The 9,154-nt window shown below is 44.6% G+C and overlaps 1 protein-coding gene across 3 annotated transcripts in view; it reads left to right on the forward strand.

The window, feature by feature from the left end:
• Window positions 1-8,120, forward strand: part of cars1 (cysteinyl-tRNA synthetase 1) — a 30,666-nt gene extending 22,546 nt beyond the window's left edge. For all 3 annotated transcript variants that reach the window (XM_045708588.1, XM_045708587.1, XM_045708586.1), the window contains 13 exons: window positions 103-191; window positions 289-410; window positions 501-742; window positions 977-1,106; window positions 1,216-1,319; window positions 2,282-2,379; window positions 3,723-3,912; window positions 4,368-4,436; window positions 4,776-4,857; window positions 4,972-5,052; window positions 5,160-5,287; window positions 6,221-6,304; window positions 6,403-8,120. In XM_045708588.1, coding sequence (XP_045564544.1) covers window positions 103-191; window positions 289-410; window positions 501-742; window positions 977-1,106; window positions 1,216-1,319; window positions 2,282-2,379; window positions 3,723-3,912; window positions 4,368-4,436; window positions 4,776-4,857; window positions 4,972-5,052; window positions 5,160-5,287; window positions 6,221-6,304; window positions 6,403-6,531 — 1,548 coding nt within the window. In that variant the 3' untranslated portion in view covers window positions 6,532-8,120. The remainder of the gene's footprint in view (window positions 1-102; window positions 192-288; window positions 411-500; window positions 743-976; window positions 1,107-1,215; window positions 1,320-2,281; window positions 2,380-3,722; window positions 3,913-4,367; window positions 4,437-4,775; window positions 4,858-4,971; window positions 5,053-5,159; window positions 5,288-6,220; window positions 6,305-6,402) is intronic.
• Window positions 8,121-9,154: the final 1,034 nt, after the last annotated feature.

Consider the following 9,154-nt stretch of genomic DNA (forward strand, 5'->3'; position numbering starts at 1 on the left):
TAATCATATTTTACTATTAAAATGTACTACATTTCTAGTGCCAATCTGATGATGATTGTTAGAATGACTGATTCCCCCACCTATTCTGTGTGCAACCCCCAGGTCCTTCCCCCAGATGTACTCACCCGCGTCAGTGAGTACTGCCCAGAGATCGTGGACTTTGTGAAGAAGATTCTAGACAATGGCTTCGGGTAAGGGATTCAGGCCCCTCTCCTCTAATTAGTTTTAAAACGGCTCTTTGTTCATCCCTCTATCTCTGTCGGGTTCTTTTTATTTTCCCGTCGGCAGGTACGAGTCCAACGGTTCAGTTTATTTTGACACAGCAAAGTTTGACACCAGCCAGAAGCACGCGTACGGCAAGCTGGTACCTGAAGCGGTCGGTGACATGAAAGCTCTGCAGGAGGGAGAGGGTAATAATATGAATAATTTATAAAGCGCTTTTAAAAAACCCAAAGTGCTACAATGTATGTGAGTTATTGGTTGTCTGCTGTGTCCTGCAGGAGATCTGAGTGTCTCAGCAGACCAGCTCAGTGAGAAGAGGTCGCAGAATGACTTTGCCCTGTGGAAGGCCTCTAAGCCGGGGGAGCCGTCCTGGGACTCACCCTGGGGAAAGGGACGGCCTGGCTGGCATATCGAATGTTCCGCTATGGCTGGTTCCATCTTGGGAGAGTCTATGGACATCCACGGAGGAGGGTTTGACCTCCGATTCCCCCATCACGATAATGAGTTGGCTCAGTCCGAGGTAAGGGTTTATTCTCAAGTGATCTGTTTCTATGACAGGGACGGTGGTCCGTTTGTGTGCTCCCAAGTGTGCACTTGTTCACTCCCCCTCTAGGATTTGAAAGCATTGGCCTATAGTAGCAGCAAAGTCCACAAGGGCAAGTGAATGAGTGTACACTTCGGGGAGAAAGATAGGGAATTGGAATGCAACCGTAGTATTCAAGTTGAATAACAAGCAGGATACTTGTCCACACAGGCTTACTTTGAGAACGACCACTGGGTTCGCTACTTCCTGCACACTGGTCACCTGACCATCGCAGGCTGCAAGATGTCCAAATCTCTCAAGAACTTCATCACCATCAAGGATGCCCTGGCGAAGAACACAGGTGAAGCAACTTCTCAGTAGCCATTAAAACAATAGCATTATGTTGTGTGCGTGTGTGTGTGCGTGGCATCTGCGTGCAAGCTAACAGCTGTTCTGTGTGTTCCCCTCAGCTCGGCAGCTCCGTCTAGCCTTCCTGATGCATTCCTGGAAGGACACCCTGGATTACTCCTCCAACACCATGGAGTCAGCTGTCCACTATGAGAAATTCCTGAATGTAAGTGATAATATAGCCCAGAGGAGCTTCTCTGTAGTCTTAAACGGGTAGGTCCACATTTTGGCATCAAGTCCTTTTATGTCTCTGCAGTTTGAAGGTAGTTTCTGGAGCCCAGGGCCTGCGTTATGGGCAGGTCTTAGGGGGCTTGGCCCACACTATCGTACCTCCTTGCCCGTCTCTAAATAAAATATTTCAATATTGAATATTTATTTGAGTGACGGACGCTGACAAGCATCTGAGCGAGCGAAACAGCGCCCCTCTATCTCAGTATGTGTGGCCCATGTTATCATTTTTTGGGCCAGACTGCATCAGATACCTGGGCTACATATAATAAGGCGCTGCTTTGCCTACTGGGATGCTTTCTCCGGTGAGATAGTTTCAGACACTTATGAATTGAAGGAAAGTTTCCCGGTGCACTGTTCGGATGCTGTAATTATTTGGGACGAATGCACAAAGGTAACCTACTTTTTTAAAGTGATTTGTTTAACAATTGGATGAAAACATGACTGGTTGTGTTCATGCCACATTGAAGGTAATGCATGTTTTCAGTTAAATTACATTTCTTTACTATAAAACCCATTTAAAAAAATGATGACATGCCATACTGTTTTTGGCCAGATAGCATCAGATACATGGGCTACACATACTGAGACAGAGGGGCGCTGTTTCGCTCGCTCGGCTGTTTGTTGGCGCTCGTCTCTGTCAATTGTGGAAGTCAAATGCCTGTCCAACTGATTAATTCTGGCGCCAGCTCTGATAGGGCCATCGCCGACTAGCGTTAGTGCAATGACTGCACGTTTACAGGAGCAGCTAGCATGTTGGTGTAGGAGTGTTTATTTTCATGACATTATTTTAGTTTTTCTCCTTCTACTCTCCGGCTCGGAGGACTCAAAGTGCACCTGTTTGAGTCCGCTGACCACAAGGAGACTTTCTTTTTCATTTAGTCTTCCTCTCCTCAACAGGAGTTTTTCCTCAACGTGAAAGACATTCTCCGAGCTCCCTGTGACGTCACCGGACAGTTTGAGAAGTGGGAGGCAGCAGAGATGGAGCTCAACGAGAGGTGAGAGGAGAAGCGTCACAAGCCTGGTGTTAATAATCGACTTCGTTTTGAAAGTTTGGTAATAATGCCTTCGTTATGGGGTTGTTAAAGTCCCTTGGAGCTTGTTACCTGGAATGACCTTTTTTTGAAACCTCTCTTATGAGGCATGGCACACACATCTAAACATCTGAAAGCTTCAATAAGGTTTCAGTGTTTCAAGCTTCCTAACAGGATTTTGGTAAAGAGTGCTGATATGACCTTAGTAGTCATTTGTCATTCCATGTCATGTTTTATGACAACTCTGTGTTGCAGGTGTGAGGGAGTACTCAAACAGTGTACCACTTAATCATCTGTTGTGAATGACTGCCCCCTGGTGGCAGCTCCCTGTGTAGACGAGAGTGAAACCCCACTCACATTGGGCTTGTCTATCTAGTTTCTGTGAGAGTAAACCCCGCCCACTCCTCTATTGTCCCTGTCTGTAGTTTCTATGAGAGTAAACCCCGCCCACTCCTCTATTGTCCCTGTCTGTAGTTTCTATGAGAGTAAACCCCGCCCACTCCTCTATTGTCCCTGTCTGTAGTTTCTATGAGAGTAAACCCCGCCCACTCCTCTATTGTCCCTGTCTGTAGTTTCTATGAGAGTAAACCCCGCCCACTCCTCTATTGTCCCTGTCTGTAGTTTCTATGAGAGTAAACCCCGCCCACTCCTCTATTGTCCCTGTCTGTAGTTTCTATGAGAGTAAACCCCGCCCACTCCTCTATTGTCCCTGTCTGTAGTTTCTATGAGAGTAAACCCCGCCCACTCCTCTATTGTCCCTGTCTGTAGTTTCTATGAGAGTAAACCCCGCCCACTCCTCTATTGTCCCTGTCTGTAGTTTCTATGAGAGTAAACCCCGCCCACTCCTCTATTGTCCCTGTCTGTAGTTTCTATGAGAGTAAACCCCGCCCACTCCTCTATTGTCCCTGTCTGTAGTTTCTATGAGAGTAAACCCCGCCCACTCCTCTATTGTCCCTGTCTGTAGTTTCTATGAGAGTAAACCCCGCCCACTCCTCTATTGTCCCTGTCTGTAGTTTCTATGAGAGTAAACCCCGCCCACTCCTCTATTGTCCCTGTCTGTAGTTTCTATGAGAGTAAACCCCGCCCACTCCTCTATTGTCCCTGTCTGTAGTTTCTATGAGAGTAAACCCCGCCCACTCCTCTATTGTCCCTGTCTGTAGTTTCTATGAGAGTAAACCCCGCCCACTCCTCTATTGTCCCTGTCTGTAGTTTCTATGAGAGTAAACCCCGCCCACTCCTCTATTGTCCCTGTCTGTAGTTTCTATGAGAGTAAACCCCGCCCACTCCTCTATTGTCCCTGTCTGTAGTTTCTATGAGAGGAAGGCAGTCGTCCACGAGGCGCTGTGTGACAACATGGACACGCGCAGCACCATGGAGGAGATGAGGGCGCTGGTGACCCAGAGCAACACCTACATAGCCAGTAGGAAGAGCTCCAAGCTGCAGCCCAACCGCATGCTGATGAAGAGCATCGCTCTCTACCTGACTGACATGCTCAAGGTGAGGGAGAGCTTGTGCAGCATACCAGTGGGTGTATTCATTCATTGCACACCGTTGCAAAATGTTTTGCACCATAGCAAAAAATGTTTTGCCACCAAAATGAGTTTCTATTGGACAAATTCAGTTCCTCCCTGTTTCGTTACGTTTGCTTTTGTTTGGTTCCATTTGGTTCCTAGTGAATACACCCCAGTATTACACTCACAAGACCAGAGCTGAAGTGGGCTGTGCCAGATAAACCCATTTTGAATGGCATGACAAAACAACGGTGCCATCACATAAATCTCGTGAATACATTCAGTATTAAAAATGAGACGAGATGTAGAAAGTGAAACCGGGTCACATGATATTTACACCACTATAGCTAAGTGGTATGATAGTAACCTATTCAGTCCTTTTACTTATCAGGAGACCACATCCTTTGTTCTGATGAAATTCTAACCCTGTCTGTGTTGTAGACCTTTGGGGCCATTGAAGGGTCCGAGCCTATTGGATTCCCAGTGGGAGGAGATGGTCACCATGTGGATGTAAGTATTGTCCTGGAGATACCAGGCTGCTTCTTGGCAGTCGAGGTGCTTTCAACATGATATACTGTTGGGATTGGCCACCACCATTTCTCCTCAGTTTGGAGTGGTCTTCTGTCGCTCAGTTGGTTGTGTATGTCGTCTGCAACGCCAGGATAGAGGGTTTGATTCCCGGGATCGTCTGTCTGTCTGTCTGTCTGTCTGTCTGTCTGTCTGTCTGTCTCTGTCTGTCTGTCTGTGTCACTTTGTATTTTAAAATAAATCATATTATTATGTCCGTGTTCTCGTAGACGTTGTGATTCTGTGGAAGTTTCTAGTCAAGCTAACTGAGGCTGCTTGCAGATGGAGACCACAGTGATGCCCTATCTGAAGGTGCTGTCAGACTTCAGAGAATCTGTTCGCAAAATTGCCAGAGAACAGAATGGTAAATACTTCCTCCCTCCCAAGTTATTCAACAATAATAAGAAGAATTGAACACAGTTGCCTGCTGCTAGAAATGTGAGGCTTGTAGACGTGGTGACTGACTCTGTGTTCTCAGTGACAGAGGTGCTACAGCTGTGTGACGTGGTCCGTAATGACACCTTACCTGAGCTGGGGGTGCGTCTAGAAGACCATGAAGGTACATGCACTGACCACAATATGTACACACACACACTCACTCTATAGATCAGTGAGAACTAGTATTGGCCACAGTGATGACTGGCTGTGTTGTCTTGTCATCGTTAGGCCTTCCCACTGTGGTGAAGCTGGTGGATAAAGAGACCCTGCTGAGGGAGAGGAATGAGAAAAAGAAGATGGAGGACGAGAAGAAGAACAAGAAAGAGGAGGCTGCCAAGAGGAAGCAGGAGCAGGAGGTTAGTAGAACCATAGAGATGGATAGAGGACTCATCTTTGGTGGAATTCCCTCAATGGCACTGTCTTCCGCTAACTGATCTGAGAGCAGTAATACTGATGTTATCAGCCTCATGTCTACATGTAGGTATATTGATGTGTCCCCTCTGCTAACTGATCTGAGAGCAGTAATACTGATGTTATCAGCCTCATGTCTACATGTAGGTATATTGATGTGTCCCCTCTGCTAACTGATCTGAGAGCAGTAATACTGATGTTATCAGCCTCATGTCTACATGTAGGTATATTGATGTGTCCCCTCTGCTAACTGATCTGAGAGCAGTAATACTGATGTTATCAGCCTCATGTCTACATGTAGGTATATTGATGTGTCCCCTCTGCTAACTGATCTGAGAGCAGTAATACTGATGTTATCAGCCTCATGTCTACATGTAGGTATATTGATGTGTCCCCTCTGCTAACTGATCTGAGAGCAGTAATACTGATGTTATCAGCCTCATGTCTACATGTAGGTATATTGATGTGTCCCCTCTGCTAACTGATCTGAGAGCAGTAATACTGATGTTATCAGCCTCATGTCTACATGTAGGTATATTGATGTGTCCCCTCTGCTAACTGATCTGAGAGCAGTAATACTGATGTTATCAGCCTCATGTCTACATGTAGGTATATTGATGTGTCCCCTCTGCTAACTGATCTGAGAGCAGTAATACTGATGTTATCAGCCTCATGTCTACATGTAGGTATATTGATGTGTCCCCTCTGCTAACTGATCTGAGAGCAGTAATACTGATGTTATCAGCCTCATGTCTACATGTAGGTATATTGATGTGTCCCCTCTGCTAACTGATCTGAGAGCAGTAATACTGATGTTATCAGCCTCATGTCTACATGTAGGTATATTGATGTCTCTGTTCATGGTTGTTTCATCACAGTTGGCCAAACTTGCGAAGATGAAAATCTCCCCGTGCGATATGTTCCGCTCTGAAACCGACAAGTATTCCGGCTTTGATGAAACGGTAAATATACAACAATTGTATACCTCCTTGATATCTTGAGTGGCTACAAGGCTTTATAGAATATCAAGTGTTTTAACAGCCACGTTCTGCTCCAACAGGGTTTCCCCACGCATGATGTGGAGGGGAAGGATCTCAGTAAGGGACAGACCAAGAAGCTGCGGAAACTCTACGAGGCCCAGGAGAAACTGCACCAAGACTATCTCCAGACCAATCAGAATGGCTGCTGAGAGTCCTGGGCCACGTTCAGTTGCCAAACGTTCTCGAATGTTGCAGATAGTTACGCCACTATTGGAGCCAACACGATTCCTTAATCTACAAATCAGAGAAGCATGTTTGTTCTACATAGCATATTTCTATCTGAATGTTCCGAAACGTCCTGCTGAACGCGCCCCCTGGAGGACGCTGCTCCGCCCATAGTGATAGTTCTGTCCTCATTTGTCGTTATTCAGTTCCTCCAATAATGTTTTTGCTAAATCAACAATTCCCTGCATATTATGTGAGGACTTGCAAATTTGACCAATCACTGCACTATTTCAGAATAAAGCAGTCAAAATCATCGCAATATTATCGCATAAAATGTACCCATCACCGCAGTACAAAAAGAGCGCTTGCAATTTCAACCAATCATCTCACATTTACCGCATAATATAGTTCATTCAAGCCACACGACAAAACTTTTCCCTCATGCAGAATTACAGCAGCAAAATAAAGCTTATTTTTTTCTCTCAGCAAATTCCACAAAAGAAATCACTGTGAATTCCTGGAGGGCCTGACTATTGGTGATGCTGAGGCCAGAGAGACCCTCGGGTGTGTTTCAGTAGTCTAAGGAATGATCTCCTCGTCTTTATGTTAGCCTCTTATCCTGAGTTGACAAGTCAGGACGGTGGAGGGTTATTTTCTTTCTCCTCTCCACCTCTTTCACATTAGAGCAGGTGAAGGGTGAGGAGATGAAACCACATTAGACTATTGAGGTGCAGCCACTCTCCCAGTGTTTTTAAGACCTTGGGACAAAACCTGGGCTCCTTTGCACTGCACTCCATGGGGTCACTTTAAAGGGTTGGTTCAATCAAAATCAGTAATTGATACATTTAGTTTGTTTTTGTGATTGACTGCAACTACGGTTCGGATTCAGTTACTTTCCTACAGCAACGACCTGCTAAGATTGGTATTGATAACCTGTTTCACTTGTTTTAGCTTTAACTAAATTACGTGCCAAAATGAACTCTGCGTAAAACCACGCCTGGGGGTGATCGATAGCGATGCTAAAGTGTGTCTGTGGTTGCTTTAGCAAAGTAATAATAACCTACTATCTGTAGTTGTAGACACTCCCTGGCCCGACAACAACTTGCAAGCTGAAAAAATGATGACATTCAGGTGAACTATCCCTGTAGGCAACAGTTTGTCTATTGAAAGGGAAAATGAGTCCTCTGAAAGCCTTTGTTGGCCCAGGCTTCCATGTGCTGTAGATTGACTAGTCACACAATGATAGTTTTAGCTCTCCACTGCAGTGCTATTCAGTGCTGTTATTGGTTGGCAGTGTCAGACAGCCGTCCATTTCCCTCTCTCCATCATGACTGCATATCATTCCTTTTTTTATTATGACAGAGGACAGTGAAGTTGAATTAATGCACGATTGCAATGCAGAGATGATTACAGAAACATGTGTTACAGAGGCTTGGGATTTTGGTCTTTTACATGACAAAATAACATGGTTTGAGCAGGTGTTAGGCATGTTGCAACGATAGCAGAGGGATGAGAAATCTTTTATAGGAATATGGAATGTGTGAGACCTTGAAATAAACATTTTTTAAAAAGATTTTAAACCAACCATTTATTTTGTATCTTCAGTTTTTGAAATGGTTGAGCAAATATTAAGTTGAGATTCTGTAGAGCTAACACAACTACAGCAGTGATCGTCTACTAGTTACTAATAGATTGGGTTTATTGCCACACACACACACACACACCTTCTGTTTGACAGAAACACAAAAATCACATCTGCAGAATCAACAAAGGATGTTATATGTAAGTAGCATCTCCAGTAAACAACTGTTCTTCTGAACATTCCTGTTTATTGAATATCAAATCACAAGTACAATATTCAGATATACTGTATATTTAAAAAAATGTAAGACTAAGCTGTCGGCAATATACACTGAACAAAAATAAACGCAACACTAAGTGATGCTCCCATGTTTCATCAGCTAAAATTAAAGATCCCAGAGATGTTCCATATGCACAAAAAGCTTATTTCTCAAATGTTGTGTACAAATTTGTTTACGTCCCTGTTAATGAGCATTTCTCCTTTGCCAAGATAATCCATACACCTGACAGGTGTGACATCATGAAGCTGATTAAACGGCATGATCATTACAAAGGTGTACCTTGTGCTGGGGACAATAAAAGGCCACTCAAATGTGCAGTTTTTTTTTACATAACAAAATACCACAGATGTCTCAAGTTTTGAGGAAGTGTGCAATTGGCATGTGACTACAGGAATGTCCACCAGAGCTGTTGCCAGAGAATTGAATGTTCATTTCTCTACCATAAGCCGCCTCAATGTCGTTTTAGAGAATTTGTCAGTACATCCAACCGGCCTCACAACCGCAGACCATGTGTATGGCGGCGTGTGTGTGAGCGATTTGCTGACGTGAACAGAGTGCCCCGTGGTGCTATGGTATGGGCAGGCATAAGTTACGGACAATGAACACAATTGCATTTTATCGATGGTAATTTGAATGCACAAAGATGCCTGTAATGAGATCCTGAGGCCCATTGTCATGCCATTCATTCACCGCCATCACCTCATGTTTCAGCATGATAATGCACAGCCCCATGTTGCAAGGATCT

This window comes from Salmo salar, chromosome ssa26, assembly GCF_905237065.1.
Source record: "Salmo salar chromosome ssa26, Ssal_v3.1, whole genome shotgun sequence".
Classification (NCBI taxonomy): domain Eukaryota; kingdom Metazoa; phylum Chordata; class Actinopteri; order Salmoniformes; family Salmonidae; genus Salmo; species Salmo salar.